Here is a 20,929-nt window from a genome sequence, read left to right on the forward strand (position 1 = left end):
TGTAACTAAATGCTTTAATTCAAAAACGTTTAGTTGTAAGATTGATAATTGAATAATAAGCCTAAGGTTTAAGGGGTTAATGATGATGATTCAATTTTTATTGATTACATTATAAATGTTGTACATTATCTACTTTTAATCTACTATCTGTGCATGTATTTTAGGAAGTAGTAAATCTGCTCTCTGGCCGTAATTCTCTTTCTCTACGGTCTGGTCTGGCCCTTGCTAAGGCTACTTTGCTGCTGAGTGAACTTAGACGCTCGGGCAGTCAGTCGCTCTATCTGCTCACTCAGAAACTACTGCAGCAGCAGGTCAGTACTCACTGTCCACTCTGACACTGTTACATTAGCACACTATGGATCTATTGCTCAGAATTACGTTCACATATTAGATGTTGTTGCAATTGGCTAGATGTTATTCTTGTGTGAATACAGAGACGTTAATATTTATCTCTTTCTTTTTAAAGCTGTGTACTCTGGGGGAGAGTATAGTGCTAAAAGCAGGGGGAGGGCTAGAGCTGCACTCCACTCTAGGTTTAAGGAATATATACCACACACAGCTCCCTCTACTGGCCAGGACAACCATGCGCTTGGGTAAGCAGAAAATAAAAAACAGGAAAATATCTAAACAAGAAAATCCAGGCAAGCCTAGTTTTGCTGGACCACCACCGACTGTGTAGAAACATCAGGGGCAATTTAACAACAGGGAGTTTGGGACCCAAATTAACTGCTTTTTATTTATTTTGAAATAAAAGTTCTCTGACTTGATCTCTTGCATGATATGATCTCTTGCTTCATGCTTCATATACCATTTCATGTGACCCTGCCTAGTCAAAGACTCAAGCCTTGCCCTTAGATCCTTAAGACGTAGACCACAAAGGTACTATTTTTTAGATGTGAAGGGCCCAGGAGTTTACAAATTGCTTGTAAGTAACACTGTGGTAGTGATGCTGGGCGAGGCACAATAGCAATTCTAACACTGCAATATGCATTGCTTACACTGCGATAGCAGTGCTAATGACACAGTAGTGATGCTGGACGTGGCTGGCGCAGTAGCACTGCCAACACCTCAGTAACAATACTGTACGAGGCCAGCATATATTATATCTCCTCAACAGCACATATGCTTGCTCTGTGGCAAAATATAGTGCCCAGACTGTCAGTTTACGAAATGTCTCTTCTATAAGGTTCAACAAGGTTCATTAGTCTGTCAATCTCCAGTCAGCAAGCTAAAATTGCCTCTTCTAGGCAGCCCACTAAGCCGTCTTGCATTAATTAAACTTTTCAATGGATTGTAATACAAATATCAGCCATATCAAATATCAATAATTCAATGTAAATTAAAGAGAAAATGTTGTACATGTCTTTTATTCATTCTTTACATTGATCACTGTATGTTATGTCTGACATCCACCATGATGAATTGATTGTAATTGCTCCTCCAGGTCACATTTTGGCACTGGAGGCCATGAACAGTTCCTTAGAGGAGAGTAAAGACCATTCAAAGCCCTGGATCTCTGCTCAGGAGGTGCTGCAGTCTGCCCTCATCATCTCCCAAACCTCTGCCTGCAGGGACCAGCAACTGGAGGCTGAGACCTTGTACTGCAAAGGTGAGCAGGGTTGGAACAAAGCCTGTGGAGTGGAGAGCTGTCCTTCTCTTTGCTCTGTAGCTGGTGAGCATTTATGCTGGGTTGTCGTCTGTGTTTCTGCAGGAATGGTGGAACGAGTCCTGATGTCACTGGATGCATTCCAGCACCAGGCTGCAGTGAAGACCTTTCTGGAGAGCATCACACTCACTCGTTCTCACAGCCACAATCTGCAGTGAGTAATGAGTGTGAGCATAGGTGGAATTTAGTAGGATGTGGGTGGGCGCTGCACTCCCTTACTGGACAGAGCTTACATTGGTTAATACTTTTAAAATAAACAAAATATAAATGTATATATTTTTCTAATTAAATGAGTATGCAAATCATGTCATTGTAGAGGTTAGAATATAATGTAGTGTTATAAAACAAATCCCACTGATTGAGGTAAGCTCTATTAGGTCCTCACAATGTATGTCCAAAACTTTGTAGACACCTGCCCATCTACTATATCACCCCAAATTACCAAATTATGCCCCTGTCCTGCATGTAGCAGACTCTACTTTTATGGTAAGTGTTTACACAGCTGCTGTTAAGGTTTATTTACATTCAGCCACAAGAACATCAATGAGGTCAAGATCTGACATTGATTGATTAGATTTGGATCACAAACTCCATGCTAGCTCATCCCAGAGATATTGGACGGAGCTCAATCACTGCAAAGAATGCAGTCCCACCGCTCCACAGCTCAATGCTTGGGGGGCTTTATACCACTCTAGCCACCTTATGCTTTGTGCAGCTATTTCAGAGCGTCCCATTCAGTTGGCAATGCTTTACTATGGAGATTATACTAAGCTCTGTGTGCACAATTCCGCACCTGCTGTGACAGTACTTTGCAGTAGCTGAATTTACAAATAATAAGGGGTGTCTGCATACTTTCGGACATATAGACAGCATGGTATACAGTGTGTAGTTTCATATTTGTGTGTGTATCTGTGTATGGGTGTGTTTCAGGTTAATTCACAGGTGTTATATGGAGATGGCTCTAATGTACCTGCAGCAGTGGCAAAAGGGTACGACTGCTCTTGCCAAGCCAACACCACCCTCAACACCTCCTAGTTCACACAACAAGGTAATGATGAGACAGAAGGACATAATGATGTGGCAGCTCATTAGTGATATCATTGTTTATATAACTCTGTTTACTTTCTCTAGCCTCAAGCTTTAAAGCGTGTGAGGTCTACTCTGATCAAAAACTCAACTGTGGGTCAGAGTCAAATACTTCTCTTCTGGGTTTGTCTGAGAGCTGCAACAAAGGTGAGATACACACACACACACATACACAGATATTATAATACCTATAGACAAAATCATTGTAGTAATGTCAGTGTTTGGTGGCTCATTTGTATATTATTTGTTATTGTATTTTACAGACAGTGGAGGCTATTACCAGTTGCAGCAAATTGTGTAGCTTTGCTAATTCCATGGGAGGTCATCTTCCTCTTACATCAATCAGAGCTCTTCCTGACTTTGCTGCCAATGATTTACTCCATCCATGTGGTAAAGTTAGAAAACTTAATCAACTAAAAGCAATTTAATTTATTTGTAAATATATTTTGTGTAATATAAATCATGTGGAACTCACTCACTAAGCATATTTTTATGCAAAATAATACTGTTAATTAATACTGTATATTTTAATAAGTATCAATAATTAACCAATTAACAAATAATAATAATAATTACTTATTATTGTTAATTATTCATTAATAATATTAATAATCACAGAAAAACACAGAAAAGAACTTGACAGGATTGAACATTTCAGGCTAAGCTGGCTGCCAGGCTCCCTGTAATTAAGCTTAGACCTTTTGACATCAGTTTTTAAACAGTTATATGATTAAACATGATATGATTTCTTTATGTCACTGGGTGGACGTTATGCCCGATGGACCCAGTCATAGAGAGAGACAACAACTAATTAATTGATAAAAATAAAACTTATCAGCTTTGGAGCTCTGCCTCTCTGGGGATTTAAATGATGTCACTAGTCACGTCATGTAATGTGACAAAACATTATATTTATGGCTAAAAATGTTGTTGACATTGATGGGTGGTAAGCAAAATTCAAAGACTCCATTAAATAATTACACTTCATGTTTTTTTATTTGTGGTTTTCTGTCACTTTGTTTTGATTTGGTTTCCCCCCTGTGCTCCTCAGCACCTTGTCTTGTCCCCACCTTGTCATTAGTTTTCCCACCTGTTCCTCCTTCTGTTCCTCTTATTAATCTCAGGTGTTTCTTATTGGTCTGTGTTTAAGTATTCCCTTTGTTTCAGTGTTCCTTTTCTCGTCTTGTGTGTATGTATGTGTTCATGTCTGTTCATGGTCTGTTTGTTTTGTTGATTTTGTTTTCTAGTTTGTAATTCTTTAGTTTCTCGTTTGCTTTGTTTTTGCTTCACCAAACAGGGCAATGTTAAATTACTATGTAGAAACAGAAATACATGTGAGCAATCTGATCTAGCAAGGTTAAACATTAATATATATTTAGTAACTTTCAAGATGAATGTCTCTGGACAAAAAATAAAAAAATAAAAAATAATAAAAAAAGAAATATATTTTTTTTGTCCAGAGACATTCATCTTGAAAGTTACTAAATATATATTAATGTTTAACCTTGCTAGATCAGATTGCTCACATGTATTTCTGTATATATATTTAAATATTTATTTTATACTTTAAATTATACATATTTATACTTTAAACCCTTTATAAAAAACACCACAATAAAACAAACCCAGCACAAAAGTTAATTATAGAATTCATATTTCAGCTTTAAAAAATCTCTCCATTTCTGTTTCTTAAACAAAGCACCAAATGTTGTAGACTAAAAAGGCCCTGTTTACATGGAATGACTCTTACATTTCACTTTCTTAAAAGAGTAAAGCCATTTCTTTTTGCTTACTGAGAGTTGAAGCTTAGAGTAATTCAGGTGTGCTGCCGGTGCACCTTTTTACTACATTAATGTTTATTTGCATTTATTGTAATATTTTCATAGATATTAAACAATGTGTGTACTTTGTGTGACCTTGTCCTGACAAGTCCTCTAAACAACCCTGTGTGCATGTGTGCTATTGAATGTCAGGGGGTACAAAGGATCCTGTCCAATCCTGTCACAGTCCTACTCCAGACACAGATAGTGATCCGAGCAGCAGGAATCATGACCAGCTCACCTGGGTGCACCTGTCCCGCTACCACACGCATCTGCTCAACCTGAGGCGCACAGCCATACGGCCAGGTAGTACACGGCAGTGTTCTTCACATCATCTCCTCTGTCATGATTTATGAATTAAAGATGCATTTATACAGAAATTTGCAGTTTACATGCTTCTGAATTTCCTATGAACATTATTACCTTAGGGTGTGGTTTGATTTTTAGCATTTAATGGCTTGTATTTTATTGGTCCTTTGAGCAGTGCCACAGAAGAACCATTTTTTGCTCCATAAAGAACCATAATATTAGAGATATAATGGAGATTTGTGAGTGTGAAGAACCTTTTAAAGTTCTTAAAAAAACATTGCATTTCTAAGGGAACCAACACTGGTTACTTTAAGAACCTATACTTTTAAGTGTGTACAATAATAATTCACTGTGCATATGGTGTGGTCATGTTGTGTGTTTTGCCCAGTGACAGAGCAGAGTGTGGAGGGTGTGAAGTCTGCAGCTGGTGACCCCAGTCTGTCTCTGAAACTTGCTCAGCTACACACTTTCTTCAGCTGTCACTTAGAAGCCTACAGAGAGCAGTGTGCTGTACCGGAGCCTCCAGCTCCCCTCATCCTGGACCCTCAGTCTATACAGGTAGTTTAACACATGCTATGCAGATCACTGTGCTGTATTTGATCTTCCTGCTGCCCCCAGGGTGGTTACTCAGTAGCTACGAAGCTCAGGATGATCTCTTCAGATTTAAGTCTTCATTAAAACGGAGGTATATTTCTTTGCTGCTGTGTGTTTGTGAGCAGTTGGCCCCTGATGTGAAGCTGTCCGAGAGTCAGCCCGAGCAGCCAGTGTCAGACCTGTACTCGTGGGCCACAGTGGACAAACAGCAGCTGTGCATCCAGTGGTATCGACCCACACTGGAACTCAACAGATTGACGCCCAACACAGTATTAAGCACTTTTAAGTTTTTCTGCCTGATCCACCCACTGTAGCTCTCAGTACTGCAAACTGGGAGAATTATGACAAGTTTAAAGACATGAGGTGAGATCTTGTTCTCTTCGTTCACAGATTGTGCTCATCTTTGGACTGAATAAAGCTCCACTGTCTGCCATGCATCCCAACACAGTGGCTGTCACTGAGTTAGAGGCTGGACAGCGGCTAATCTCCGAACACAGGTTAGTATTAGCCAATATCTCATCAAAAAGGCTATATTGTCGTAGCTGTAGTGGCAACATTATATTAAAGCAACACTATCTAGCATTTTTACCTTACAATAACAGCTTCAAAATCATGTTGATGCTCCACTGACTTGGGATAGAGGGCAGGACAGTGCTCATGAGAACTGTGAAATCAGCTTCACTCTAGTGAACACAGTTCAGTTATTGTTTCCTAGTTGTTTGCTGGAACAAGTTTTCAGTTTTATTCCAGTCTGTTGCCTACTTTTCAGTCCTCTCTCTCTCTCTGCTGGCAGGTTGAAAACTCTTCATGACCAGCTAATCTCAGCATGTATGGAGGCCAAAGGGGATTTGACCTGGTCTCCTTCACCCACTCCCAGCACCACCTCCTCCTTCAGCTCCACAAAAGAGATTCAAAACAGCAGCAAAAGCTTGGATAAATTCGACACCTTCAGCCCACTGAAACAGGTCTGTGCTGTGTGTCTTCACTCATACGACCCAGAACAAATGCTGTTTGCAAGAACATTGATTTACAAGACCACTCTACCTATGTATTAAAAAGAAATTTGGTGAGGTATAGTTTAGTGTTTACCCTGGTTTTCCCAGCTAATTCAGGTCATCAGGTTGTTACTAAGCCCTTTCTGAGCCAAATCGGAAATTAGAGCCCGGTAAATAATGTGCAGAGCTGCTGTTGTGCTGGCAGAATCAGAATCAGAAGGAAAAGCAATCAGAATCAGAAGGAAAAGCAACATTGGTCACTTGTTTGTTGGCAGTGAATAACACGTGCATGTGGTTGCTATTAGATGCTGCTGGAGAAGACCAAGCATATTTGTACCGAGATAAGGAATCTGCTAAAGCCGGAGTTAAAATCACATCCCGTCACGGAGGTAGGCAGCATCAGCACCTTTCACATGCCATCACATTCACACAAACATCATTATCAGAGCATTTTATGTATGTGTATCTGTGGGTGTTTCATCTGATGCAGCCTTGAAGGCCTGGAGGACCCCCTGCCTGCATATTTTACTGTTTACACCGATCAGCTAATTAACAAGCCCATACTGAGCTGAAGGTGGTGTATCAGAGCAGGAAACATTGAAATGTGCAGGGCAGGGGGTCCTTCTGAAACAGGGTTGGGGACCACTGGTCTAAGGAGTGTTTGTGTCCCTCTGCTTCAGGTACCCTTTGAGCCCAGTGTTCAGACATTGTGTGACTTGGAGCGCTGCTTCGACCCCACAACAGGAGCCATCCTGGAGGACAAGGTCCTGATTGACTGGCTGATCTCTCTTCTTCTTTGACACATCAATACTAGCCCTAACACTCCAAATAAAACTTCAGAAAAGATCTGATCCTCCCCGGGTATTCACTTAAGATTAGGCTTAAGATTAAGATCATCCTGTATGACCTTTGCACAGCAGCGCAGCCTCTGCATTTAACCCATTCCTGGCAGTGAGCATACATACCCTTGATTGGCGGGAAGCCACCTCTCAAGCCGCCTGGGGACCAATTTGGGGGTTAGGTGCTCAAGGGTACCCAATTGTGAATGTTAAGACAGAAGAAAGCACTGTTCCTTCTCTCCCCCTACCACTAAATTCTTGCTGGTCCAGGGGATCAAATCTGTGACCTTCCCGTCCCAACCTGCTTGTCTAAGCGTTAAGCTGCCCCCGTGGCCTTGGAGTGTCAGTGTCTTGGAGAGCTTGATGATGTCCTGCTCTGACGATGACCCCTGGTCCGTAGGTATGTTCCAACAAAATTACCAAACCTTCAGGAAGGAAATTAACCAAAAGTATTCACACTTATTGTGAATTTATTTCACTCCTCGCCAAACACAAAGACTTAACATTACATAATTATACAGATGGCTGATTCAGACCGCTTAAAACAGCAGTCTCAGTACATCCTGACTCTGATGGTTAAAATTTGATAGTACTCTATTTCATTCTGTAGCTCTTGTAAGCACTGGATTTTAATGCTTTGTCCAAACCATGTGTGGCCTGGAAGTGTAGAAAGGTCATTGGTCACACCTAGCTGGATGTTTCAGTGTGTAAGGTTAGTGATGTTGCTTTTAGTAACGTGGGACGCTTCCCTCAGTGGTTGAGCCAGGCAGAGCGGAGGTTTAGGAGGATCTGCACGTCACTGGGGGACAGCTTGTACACACCCAGCTCGTTAAGTGCTGATTCGGGAGTGGGCTGCTGCGGCCTGACGGACACCTCGCCCTCCTCTAGCCCTTCCTCTGCCTGCTTCAGCACATCGCACAGCAGCAGAGCCGGCCCAACCTTCAGATTCAGGATGATGCAGGCTTCCTTCACGCTGTCAGAGAGAAGAAGATTGTGAGCAAAATCACTGGTCATGTAGACCATTATATTCAATTCCGTTCAGTGAAAAGCAAAAGTGTACAAATACTTACATAAGAAACCTGACAGCACAGTAATAAACTTACAGAGCACACCTACTCTAATCAGCCAACCATATGGCAGCAGTGCAATAAATGACATCATGCATATGTTACAGCAGCTGTAAATAATGCTCACTTCACCCACCAGAATTGGGAGAAAATGTGATTTCCAGTGGTTTCCAATGATTTATCAAGCATAGCATGATTGCCGGTGCCAGGTGGGCTGGTTTCAGTGTTTCTAGAACTGCTATTCTCCTGGGAATTTCATGCAAAACAGTCTCTAGAGTTTTCTTAGAATGGTGCAATTGATGAGAGGTCATTGCAGAAGCTACTGCAAGTCTAAAAACCAATGTACAACTGTACTGAGCAGAAAGGCAACTTAGAATGCTCAACATGCTACAACTCCACAAGACTATGTTGAGTTCCACTTCCGTCAGTCAAGAACAAAAAGCTGAGGCTGCAGTGGTGCACAGGCTCACCAAAACTGAACAGAAAAACATAGCATAGTCTTATGAATCTTGATTTCTACTAAAGCACACAGATGACAGGTTCAGAATTTGGCATCAACAGCATGAATCCATGGACCCAATCTGCTTAGTGCCAACAGTCCAGGTTGGTGGAGGTGGTGCAATGCTGTGGGGAATGCTTTATTGGCCCTTTAATACCAATTAATCATTGCTGGAATGCCACATCCTATATAAGAATTGTTGCTGACCATCATGGCCACAATTTACCCATACTCCCATGACAAAATTGGGATGCAAAAATGCACCTGAAAAATCTTTAGTGATGCAACCCTGTCAACATGGACCTCAAAACCTATATGAATGTTGTAAAACCAATGCAACTATAATTTGAGGCTATTTTGAGAGCAATTGGAAGCCCTACCCAGTATTAGTATTAAGAAGGTCAACTTACAACTGTCCACTCATGCTGCATTCTGGCTGATCACTTTACTCACTGTTTGAAGAAGTTCTCTGGTCTCTTGCAGTAGTGTCCAAACAATGGGAAGAGGTTTCTGGTCATGTCAAACTGGAGCTGTGCAGCACCACCCTCATTGAAATGGTTATACAGGATCACCTGTAAGCATGAAGAAACAATGGCCATTCTGTTAGAAGAAATCACAAGTTATGCAATAAAGACACATTGCAGAACTGATATACACAGACATCTGTAAACAACTAATAGTTCCTGAAGAATTTAAGATTGAGGGCAACTTCTGTTCATCTGTTGTTGATGATGTATAAAACTGCCGTCATGCTGAGATGTGGAAGTGGGAAACTAACATCTTGGTACAGGAAGAGGTCTAGTCGCTCAGCAAGACCCTGCCAGAACATCTGGAACAGGGGAAGGCAAAGCAGCTGCTGCAGCTGAAGCAGATGATCCCTCAGGCACAGCAGCATGGGACACGCTGAGCTGGACAATGACATAGTGGCCTGGTCACACTGCGATGGCAAGGAGATCCACCTGCAATACAGAGCATAGTCAGAGTGGGACTTCTGATATTGCATTAATGTATTAATGTTAAAGGCTTGTTCTAGACTTATTGTTGTTTTTGCTGTAATAACTGTAAACAATAAGGTTTAAGTGTTACTATTTCACAGCCTTACCTGTCTCTGCTATAAGGGTGGGCCTTTTCCTTCACGTCCCTCATTACTGCGTCCAGCAGTCGGCCCAGCATATCCCCTCTCAGCCTCTCGAGCAGTGCCAGCAGTCCTTCAAACAAAGAGCCCTCCAGCGATGCCAGCCGTCCACTCTCCGTAACCCCCAGAGGCCCTAGCACTTCTTCGCCCACAGACACTGCTGCTTGCTGCAGCTGCAGGAAAAACTGAGAGAGAGAGAAAGAGAGCAATTGGGAGAGATCATCATGTGAATAAAGAAGGATGTACATGTGGTTGAATGTTTACACACACTCACTCACTCAAACGGTCACCTCAGTGGTAAAAAAAAAAAAAAAAAAAAAAAAAAAAAAACTGATTCGGATGGTCAGGAACAATCCAAGAACCATCAAGGCACATGTCTGCTTGCCATGAACTGACAAATTCTGGACCACCAGTGTCAAGAGACATATGCATCACCATGGACTGAGAAGATGCAGTCAAAGAAAGAAGCCTCTGCTTCAAAATTTACATCTTCAAGCTCAAATAAAGTTTGCAGCTGACCACAAGGTCATCAGTCAGATGGTTGTAACTTGGAAAAAATTGGATGTTCCAACAGGACAGCGACAAACACACATTAAAGGTGGGTTGAAGCAGTCCAACAGTAAGAGTTTGGAATGGACTTCCCAAAGTCCTGATGTCAAAACCTACTGAAATGATGTGGACAGAAATCTACCAATCGGTCAACAAGTAGTCAAATATTCAACCACTATTTTGCTAGAAGCTGGCTGATGGCTACCAAAAGCGTCTGGTCAAGGTGCAGCTTTATAATGAACATTTAATCAAATATTAGGTGTGCTGCATTTACATGGTCAAAGACCCTGTGTTGATTTTAGAGATGTCATCACCCATTATAGCCCAGTAAAAGTTTAATGGAATAATGGAAAGACCAATGTTGCCATGACGTTCATGTCCATGATACGCCTTCTGACCACAACTGACAATATTTTGGGGGATTTTATGGGATTTTACACCAAAATCGAGATGGATGGGTAATTGATAGGTGAACAGTCAGAGAGGCAGAGGGATAGATGAAGAACCATTGTATGGGACTAACCACATTGTCGCCCCAGTCACTGAGCACTGTTGATATGTAGTTGGCAGCATTCAGGATGGCGCAGTAGCGGGCTCCCAGCGGCTGACGGGACTCCTCCTTCATCACCTGGGTGAGACGGATGCGGAAGTCATCCACCAGTTCTCTCTGTAGAGCCAGGAAGTTGAGCTGAGCTTGAGGACATGGTAAGGAACGGTACCGATCTGAGAGAGTGAATGACAGAGAGAAGCAGAGGAGAATACCTGCATAAGACACAGCTGTAATAAATATAATAAAGCCATAATGCGATCAGGCTTTTTTTTTTACTGAGCACTTAAGCGCTCACTTTTCAAAAGCAGTCCAGAAAAAAAAAAACAAACCTGTGATGACCAGCAGTAGAGTCATAAAGGTCTCTGCACAGTCTGGTGCTTTCAGCTCATCCATGTCAGTGATGTCTTTGTACTGAGAGCTCCAGGCACCTTCTGCAGACAGCATGGCATCCACCTTCTCCACTGCCACTAAAAATGATACAACACACCCACGATTCTTGTTTTGTAATCACATCAGCCGTGTACAATACTACTGTTATTTTACTGTATATAAATAATAATAATAGAATAAACATTAAATGTTTTAATCTTCTTTTTTTTTTAGATTTTTTGTTGTTGATATTTTTTATTCAATTATTAATTTTATGGTGTTTCAAGGATTTTGACAACAAATATCGGTCTTAAATGATAAATAACATACTATTAATTTCTATTTAAATACACTATATGGACAAAAATATTCGGACACCTGCTCATTTATCGTTTTTTTCTAGAATCAATGGTATTAAAGAGAGTTTATCCTGCTTTTGATGGAGTAACATGTTTCAATGGGTCTCAACATTAACTAGCTGAATCCACAGTTATCTGCCGGTTCTTTATGAATGTGAAACCCAGTAAATAAAACAAATTAACCAAAATATGGACAGCACACAAAAAAGTAGAAGATCAAACTGAAGCCACTTCATTTTTGATATAATATGAGAAGAACCAATTTACCAGAATAATTACGGAAAGGTTGAATGTAAAGATAGATGATGGCCGGCAACAGTGGATGGTCTTAATTAGAGAAATCATGAACAAGGCATTTAAGACCCAGTTAGAGACCCCAAAAAGACCAGAGCTGGCTGCCAGGAGTCTGAATGGACTTGATGGCACTGGATAAAAATATTCTCACTCTTTCTCTCCACGCTGAGCCACTTCTGGAAGACAGCTTCCTCCAGCAGAATGTGCAGGGCGCCAGGGTAAGTGCTGGGGTAGGCATGTGTTGTGCGCAGCTCCTTCTCAAACTGCAGCACCTCGTCCACCAAGTGGCAAAAGAGGGCGTCGTCATATAACAGCCGAGGGGCATCATGGGCCAGTTTCTCTTGAGCCAAAGTAAGGAGCCCTCTGCACAGCTCCACCTAATAGGCCGAAGGAGAATAATATACATGTATCTCTAAAATATACTATAAACAAACAAAAAAATTATAAAAAAACATATTAGTAAACACACACACACACACACACACACACAGATATATATATATATATATATGAGACTTATCTCACCTTTGCATTGACATTGGCCCCAGCCCGATCGAGAATGGGCTGAATCTTCTCCTCCATGAAGGCGGAGTTATGCCCCATCCACACAAGCACCTGTGTCAGGTACCACTCTGGCTATAAAGGACAGAGAAATGCAAGACTTACTATCATTATTGGTCTTACAACATGATGATAAATATTAAATATAAGTAAACAATAAATACAAAAGATTTAAGACTAAGACTGGTCTGAAAATTCTGCAAATTATTTAATAATAATATTAAACAAAATTTAAGTCAGTTAGTTATGATAGAGAAATTCAAGTTAATGAGTTAAGGATTAAAGAGCTGCATTACACTGATTTTACTACTGTTGACATAATTAAATTTCTTACAAATACAATTTAAGTAATTCAAAAGTGTCAAAAGTGTGCATAATCTAACCTTGTTTAGTGAGTTGGTCTGGCGGTTCCCAGTGAAGTGATACCTGAACCTCTTACTGAGGGGCAGCAGCATGATCTGAATGGGCAGTGAGAGCGGCGGGGTCTGTGGCAAGCCTGGGCGAGTGGGCACTTCCCTCTTTTCTGATATAAGATCATCACTGGGACAGGAGTCAAGTGCAATACGTTGGGTTTCTTTTATGACTGTGTGTGTTTGTGTGTGTGACTTTCCCCTAATGTAATGTAAGGGTAAAATCACATGATACATTAATACACTGTGTTCGATTGTCCACTTAAAACAAAGAACCACATAGCTAATACACATGCACTATGTGTGAACTGCCAACAATGCCACAATGATTAGTGTGAGGATACGACATCTGCAGGGAGAGGAGCTGAGAAACCAGAAGCTCCAGCTGGTTGCTGAGCTCCTGAGCGTTGGCTGGCGGAGAGAGAGAATGGGTAGGGGGAGAGACTATCGGCCAGTGTAGCTGCGTCAGCACCTCCTCAAAGTCACTGAGATTGGAAGCAGCAAATGGTTAAAACTTCATCAGACCGGTGGTTCCCAATCCTGGTTCTGAAGCACCACTGCCTTGTACAGCTGCCCTGTTTTCTCTGCTATAGCCAGAGTATGAAACTACTATTTTAAGGGAACATTTGTCCCCTCTTTTACATTCAGGAGCAATGAACTCTAGCTAACTCTAATCTACAATAACTAAGATTGTATTAAAAAGGCTCATCTATCATTAGTCAGACGGTTGTTCACTTGTCTAAACTACCACTTTTATTAATAATCATTAAAGAACATAATTCTGCTTTTGTGTTTTAAGGAGTAAAAGCATTCAGGGTAGGTTTGCCCTTTACTCCTGATTATCTCTGACCCTGTCTCTTACACTAATCAGCTAATTGCTCAGTTAGTCCTGAGCTAAAGAGTGTGTGCTAACTGAGAAATTGCTAAAATGCAGAGCACAGGGGAACCAGGACTGCAGAACACTGCTTTGGAGAATTATGAGTGTGATAATTAAAAAACACTGGCAATACCTCGCAAGCTTGTCTTTCAGGATCTTGTGCCAGAAGTGCAATGTTTCTCGAAGGAATGCTTGTAGATGTAAGCAGCCCGACTCTTTAAGGCCCATGTCCAGGGTAGCCATATTGCCCACTGCCCCGATTGCCTCCCATACACTGTTAGTCATCAGGAACTGCTGAATACTGTCACTGTCCAGAACACAGAGTGGAATGACAAAGATTACTTGCCTGTGCTATTTAAAAATACAAGGTCTATTAAACCACTTGCTGAATTGAACATCTGCTAATCTTTTCTATTCAGTGCTATCAGGGTCCGTAGCACATCCTCTCTCCAGTCTCTCAGAACTTCTCATGCTAATCAATGGATCCATCCATTCATCAATCCATCCAAGGACACATTCATCAATACATCCATCATTGGAAACATTTATTTATACTGAATACTCAAGGTCCAGGGGGCTTCCTCTCATCAGACTCCCAGAAAAAAAAAAAACAACAACACTAGGACATTTTTTTTTCTCATTCAAATACAAATTCAATGGATCCATCCATCCATATATCCATTCACCCATCCATCTATATATCCATTTACTCATTCGTTCACCCATCCATCCATATGTCCATTCACCCATCCATCCATATATCCATTCATCCATCCATCCATATATCCATTCACCCATCCATCCATATATCTATTCACCCATTCATCCATATATCCATTTACCCATCCATCCATCCATATATCCAGTCACCCATCCATCCATCCATATGTCCATTCACCCATCCATCCATCCATATGTCCATTCACCCATCCATCCATATATCCATTCACCCATTCATCCATATATCCATTTACCCATTCATCCATATATCCAGTCACCCATCCATTCATCCATATATCCAGTCACCCATCCATCCATCCATATATCCAATCACCCATCCATCCATCCATCCATCTATCCATTCATCCAGGAAATGCTCATTCAATCCATTCATCCATGTATCCAATCACCCATCCATCCATCCATCCATCCATCCATCTATCCATTCAATCCATACATCCATGGAACCATCATTCCATCCATTCCATTCATCCATGGATCGATCAGTCCATCCATCCATGGAGCCATCTATTATTCCATCTCTCTCTTTACAGAATTATCCCAACTTGTAAAATCAACAGTGGAGATATTTAAATAAATGAATATTGATGCTTATATTTAAGTTTTGATGAGCATTTAAAAAAGCATGGTATGAGATTTCAGGTTTCAGAGTGAATCTATTACTCACTTTTATTGAGCAGCACAAAAGTAGGGCAGAGTAGAAAAGCATGGGATTTGATACAACACAGCACATCCACACAAGTGTAGGAATATGGGTGCATATTCAACAGTGCTTAACAGTGTTAAGCTTTCAGGCTAGCTTGCTCACCTGAGCTCCTCAATACGAGCCAAGCACTGGAGGTACTTCATGTGCCTTTCCAGAGTGTCCAGTTGTCCAAGGGTTTGTCCCAGGCTGTCAGCCCAGCTCTGAGCTCCCTGCAGATGCTGCTGCAGCGTGTTGGACAGGAGCCTCTCCTTCTGGAGCAGGACCTCCAGCTTGGTCCGGGACTCCTCTGCGGCGGACAGTGCAGCGGCTACACGCAAAGGCACCGAGCTGGATACAGTCAACACCTATATGGACAGAAAGGCCAGTCAGCAGTGTTATGTAATGCTGAGAATTAGAACACACACTGCTCATGTTGTTTAGTGAAAACTAACCTATTGTTATATATTTATATTTATTTTATTTATTATATTTTTTAATAAAGTAAAACTACTTGCTATATGTGTTGGCCTGCTTGGTTACTACTAAAGCCTACTAAAGCTGTATATTCAAAGATAACTAAGAAATGATCGTTGCTGTCCAGTGAAAAACATGTATCTCCAACATAGTGACTTCATAGAAGGCAAATCTGTTCTTAACTCTGAATGGAAGAATTGGGAGTTTATATACGTAATATGAAGCATTTCTATTGGCCCATTCATGCATTATTAATTACACAGTGTACAGAAGTAGCTATGGGGTACAAACTATGGAGAAAACTAAAAAACAGACAAAACAGAGATTTTCACTGGACAGCAGCAATATATTAGGGATTGACAGTAGGATAATGAGTTTTCATTGCATTTTTATATGCATCTCCACTGGTGCATTTTGTCTGCTTCAACAGATCAGTCTGCAGAAAAATATCTAAATATCATGATAGTCATGTAGTTTGTAAATTTCTCAAGATATTAAAACCATCAAGTAACACCTGCAAACACATCCCATCCCAAAAGCATGTTATCATGCTATGCACTTGGGTATCTATGCATAATCACACATGGTTTGACATGTGCATCCAGCATTTTTGATCATTTATGAAATCCAGTTTACCCTTCACCAGCGCAATACTGCAAATGCCACTGGCAGCAGTACAACCCTCAATACACCATAGATCCACCCCCATGCTTCACAGTTGGCAAGGTGTTCTTTTCATGATATGCAGTTCCAGCCTTTTTCTCCAAACAAAACACTTGACAACCTTCTTATAGCCTTCCTCTGCCATGTGGACACTGATATCTTTGGACTGTTGCTTAGAGGAGCCCGTGTTCGAGGTTTGAAGAATGAGAAAATATAAAAAGCTTGGAAATTTGATTAAGCTGTCAGTTCCTACATTTTTGTTCCTGTGCTAAAATAGTAAAAAAAACTTTAACCACTAGTTTTCATGGATAAAAGGTAGACTGGTAGGTGGACACATTCAATACTGATCCACACCCTTTATAACCCATCACTCTGGGGGCATGTTTGGCCTCTGCTCTTGTGTTTTAAGGGGTAAAAGCATTCAGGGTAGGTTTGCCCATTACCCCTGATTATCTCTGACCCTGTCTCTTACACTAATCAGCTAATTACTCAGTCTTTCTGAGTGCGAGTGTGTGTTAGAGCAGAGCAAATGATAAAAACGCAGGACCCCAGGACTGCAGGGCACTGCATTGGAGAATTATGAGTGTGATATTCATCAAACACTGGCAATACCTCGCACGCTTGTCTTCCAGGATCTTGAGAAGGAGATAATCAGGGGTAATGGGCAAACCTACCCTGAATGCTTTTACCCCTTAAAACACAAGAGCAGAGGCCAAACATGCCCCCAGAGTGATGGGTTATAAAGGGTGTGGATCAGTATTGAATGTGTCTACCTACCAGTCTACCTTTTATCCATGAAAACTAGAGGTTAAAGTTTTTTTTTTTACTATTTTAGCACAGGAACAAAAAATTTAGGAACTGACAGCTTAATCAAATTTCCAAGCTTTTTATATTTTCTCATTCTTTCAGGTTTCTTTCTAACAGCACTTCTCCTGCCATGTGGGCACTGATTTCTCTAGTTTTTAGATATCTGGACTGTTGCTTAGAGAAGGTAAAGGTAAAGGTGCACGTATTTGTCACTGTACAGTGTACACACTCACACACACACACACACACACACACACACACACACGTGTTAGGGGCAGTGAGTACACACACACACCCAGAGCGGTGGGCAGCAGAGAGGGTAAAGGGCCTTGCTCAAGGGCCCAACAGTGGCAGCAAGGTCCTTTACCCTCTCTAGCTTAAGGATTGAAGAGTCAGGGAATTTAGGACTGCATTTAATTTAGCTGACAGTTCCTACATATTTTTTTTTCCTATGCTGGAATTTATCCACTGGTTTTAATGGATATTAATTAAATAATGAATGGTTTCCCCCGTATGTCTGTAGCTAGCATCACTGCAGCACGTAAACACACCCTACACCCCTTTAAGCCTTTAACACCTGATCTTCCAGGTATCTCAGACCCCCTGTCAGTCTCGGGCTGTAGGGGCTGCTCTACCTGCTCCTCCAGTAAGCTGTTCTCCTCTGTCAGCTTCTCCAGAAGCCCACCAACTTTCCTCAGAGACTTCAGGTCTCCGCCGATTTCTCGCTCCACCAGTTCCGCCACATGGTCCACAGAGCCGCCGCCGTCCTCTGCTGCACATTTGGACTCGGCTTTACTATCATTCACACCTTTACGGCCTTCCTTCATACTGTTATTATTATTACTGTGCTGCACAGCGGGCGCCGCCATGTCTTCCACCGCTCCTTGCCCACGTCATCAGCAGCAAAAACACCCGCGTGCGCCCTCTAGTGGAGAAAGCGCGGGAAAGCACTTACAGAAAGGAGCGCCATGACGCTACAGAATAAGAGTCCCTTCATTGTCTTGGTAAGTACACAGTTAACAGGCTAGATAGTTACAAAGCCTGCTGAGATTTATAATATAATAGACAATTAGAATAGAAAAGCCCCACCGGTTTGTATAGAAGCCCCTGAAGTTACTGAGTAATACACCATAGGGAAAGCACTTACAGAAAGGAGCGCCATGACACTACAGAATAAGAGTCCCTTCATTGTCTTGGTAAGTACACAGTTAACAGGCTAGATAGTTACAAAGCCTGCTGAGATTTATAATATAATAGACAATTAGAATAGAAAAGCCCCACCGGTTTGTATAGAAGCCCCTGAAGTTACTGAGTAATACACCATAGGGAAAGCACTTACAGAAAGGAGCGCCATGACACTACAGAATAAGAGTCCCTTCATTGTCTTGGTAAGTACACAGTTAACAGGCTAGATAGTTACAAAGCCTGCTGAGATTTATAATATAATAGACAATTAGAATAGAAAAGCCCCACCGGTTTGTACAGAAGCCCCTGAAGTTACTGAGTAATACACCATAGGGAAAGCACTTACAGAAAGGAGCGCCATGACACTACAGAATAAGAGTCCCTTTATTGTCTTGGTAAGTACACAGTTAACAGGCTAGATAGTTACAAAGCCTGCTGAGATTTATAATATAATAGACAATTAGAATAGAAAAGCCCCACCGGTTTGTACAGAAGCCCCTGAAGTTACTGAGTAATACACCATAGGGAAAGCACTTACAGAAAGGAGCGCCATGACACTACAGAATAAGAGTCCCTTTATTTCTCCGAGCCTGTTGCACACACGAGGAGCTTGTCTCGGTAAGTACACAGTAAACAGACTAGATAGGTACACAGCCTGCTGACAGTTATTTACAAAATGAAAAATAAATATATCTCTGTTTTTGACGTTTTTGGCGTAATGTAAATCAGGCAGTTGTTCTTTACTTTGTGTGACAATTTCGTGAATACTGGACCAACACAAAATTACTTGGAATTAGGGCTGAATACTATTAAATACTAACTATATCACGATATTTAAAGACATTTTCACGATACACGATATTTATCATGATGCACAATATTTATCACGATACATGTAATTAAAGACTAAATACATCAGTACAGTGACATATTCTTAAAAACAGTGATTTATATTCAACATCTGCTGCTCTTCATCTAATAAACCAGTCTAATTACCAGTCTAATGAAACTTGCAGTGGACCGATGTTTTTAAAGCACTAAAACAGGATCCTCGATATGCTTAGAAAAGCATATTGTGCATGACAATATTAAAACTTATCACAATACAATAAAATATTGTCATATTGCCCAGCTCTACTTTTAACATTAATCTTTTAACTTCCACTGAAATAGTTTTTTTCTTATTCTCTAAAGAAGCCATTTTTATGGTCTAACAGCAAAGATATATTAAGTAAAAGAAGATAAAATAAGTAAATTGTCAATTTAAGAGGCAATTCACTTGCCTCTTAATGTGATTTCAAGTAGGCCTATAAGTACATATTGCTCCAGGACCGTGGTGCAGCATGGAGCAATATATCATCACTGTCCAATGAAAAACATGCATGTCCAAAACTGTGACAAATGACAATGACAAAAATGCTCTTCACTTTGAATTGAAGTCAATGTAAAATAAGTTTACTCCAAGTAATGTATTGGTTCATAATTACTTACACAGAAAGATGGAGATACATGTTTTTTATTGGACAGCAGCGAGATGCAATCCAATGAAACAAATAGTCTTGACTACATTTACACCCACCAACATGTACTCACATCCATCCCACTAGCAAAAGCAAGGTAAAGGTGCATATATATGTCACTGTAAAATGTGTCCTCTGCATTTTACCCATCTGTGGTAGTGAACACACACACACACACACACACACACACACACTAGTGAAATAGGGGCAGTGAGCACACACACATCCAGAGCGGTGGGCAGCCAACTCCAGCGCCCAGGGAGCAGAGGTAAAGGGCCCAACATTGGTAGCTTGCCGAGCCGAGTATTGAACCCACAACCCTGTCATCAATAGCCCGCTACCATTGCTAAGAAAAAAAATCAGGGGAGAGCGCAAACGTAGTCCCCCATTACCAGAAATTATGCAGTTCAGATTCCCACATTTGGGGAATTCGCAGGGGTCAGCACAACTGGAGTGCAATGGCTGAGCCTCACCCTGGGTGAACCACCTTCTTGATCATAGGATCTCCCCTGGCTGGGTGAAACACTGCTTAAAGAAGGGCTGACCACTGCTACAAATGTCTGCACAATGGTAGAGGGGGAGGGCCACAAGCCCACCACAAAATAATACAGTGTATTTCATTCAGTGGTAAAATAACAATGGTTGTAAATAGGCTTATAACATCACCCCCCACCCTCCCACTTCAGGTCCCTGGTTATGGTGGTGGCCAGAAAGCAGAAAGTTGAGTGAATTTACTGGTGGGGGGGGGGGGCAGCTTGAGGTCCACAACCATCTCTGCATTCTTTTGTGCTTTCAGCAGCAGGTGGTTGCTGCTGCACCAGGGCACCAGCTGCTCAACTTCCTCTCTGTAGGCAGACTCATCACTTCTGGTTATG

General features: G+C 41.3%; 2 protein-coding genes and 1 non-coding gene across 3 annotated transcripts in view; 1 reads left to right on the plus strand and 2 right to left on the minus strand.

Annotated features, from left to right (window-relative positions):
- The window catches only part of cfap54 (cilia and flagella associated 54), a 32,399-nt gene extending 25,115 nt beyond the window's left edge, over window positions 1–7,284 (plus strand). The window contains exons 56-69 of the mRNA XM_072673144.1: window positions 165–311; window positions 467–593; window positions 1,445–1,609; window positions 1,712–1,820; window positions 2,597–2,714; window positions 2,798–2,899; window positions 3,016–3,142; window positions 4,726–4,878; window positions 5,270–5,439; window positions 5,601–5,744; window positions 5,866–5,972; window positions 6,269–6,440; window positions 6,776–6,859; window positions 7,151–7,284. Of these exons, the coding sequence (XP_072529245.1) occupies window positions 165–311; window positions 467–593; window positions 1,445–1,609; window positions 1,712–1,820; window positions 2,597–2,714; window positions 2,798–2,899; window positions 3,016–3,142; window positions 4,726–4,878; window positions 5,270–5,439; window positions 5,601–5,744; window positions 5,866–5,972; window positions 6,269–6,440; window positions 6,776–6,859; window positions 7,151–7,270 (1,845 nt within the window). The 3' untranslated portion in view covers window positions 7,271–7,284. The remainder of the gene's footprint in view (window positions 1–164; window positions 312–466; window positions 594–1,444; window positions 1,610–1,711; window positions 1,821–2,596; window positions 2,715–2,797; window positions 2,900–3,015; window positions 3,143–4,725; window positions 4,879–5,269; window positions 5,440–5,600; window positions 5,745–5,865; window positions 5,973–6,268; window positions 6,441–6,775; window positions 6,860–7,150) is intronic.
- A 506-nt stretch (window positions 7,285–7,790) lies between these two features.
- On the minus strand, window positions 7,791–18,231 carry rint1 (RAD50 interactor 1). The gene is made up of 13 exons (XM_072673971.1): window positions 17,985–18,231; window positions 15,529–15,770; window positions 14,113–14,286; window positions 13,447–13,587; window positions 13,076–13,232; window positions 12,657–12,767; window positions 12,283–12,508; window positions 11,439–11,576; window positions 11,083–11,282; window positions 9,978–10,195; window positions 9,654–9,834; window positions 9,329–9,447; window positions 7,791–8,282 (listed from the first exon to the last, which is right to left on the minus strand). Exons 1-13 carry the CDS (start codon window positions 18,216–18,218, stop codon window positions 8,060–8,062), a joined length of 2,364 nt encoding a protein of 787 aa, XP_072530072.1. The 5' UTR covers window positions 18,219–18,231; the 3' UTR covers window positions 7,791–8,059.
- A 2,183-nt stretch (window positions 18,232–20,414) lies between these two features.
- LOC140550406 (U1 spliceosomal RNA) lies at window positions 20,415–20,575 on the minus strand. Its single transcript, XR_011979109.1, has one exon. It is a non-coding gene; the product is annotated as a U1 spliceosomal RNA (small nuclear RNA).
- Between the last annotated feature and the right edge of the window lie 354 nt (window positions 20,576–20,929).

This window comes from Salminus brasiliensis, chromosome 2 (genome assembly GCF_030463535.1).
Source record: "Salminus brasiliensis chromosome 2, fSalBra1.hap2, whole genome shotgun sequence".
Taxonomy (NCBI): domain Eukaryota; kingdom Metazoa; phylum Chordata; class Actinopteri; order Characiformes; family Bryconidae; genus Salminus; species Salminus brasiliensis.

Excerpts from the sequence above, each read along its gene's own strand:
- rint1 (XM_072673971.1), bottom strand. The coding sequence starts at position 18,218 with ATGGCGGCGCCCGCTGTGCAGCACAGTAATAATAATAACAGTATGAAG. Across the intron at positions 13,233-13,446 it reads CTCCTCTCCCTGCAGATGTC|TGATGATCTTATATCAGAAA; the intron begins GTATCCTCACAC and ends CTCCTGTCCCAG. Across the intron at positions 11,283-11,438 it reads TCTACTGCTGGTCATCACAG|ATCGGTACCGTTCCTTACCA; the intron begins GTTTGTTTTTTT and ends TCACTCTCTCAG.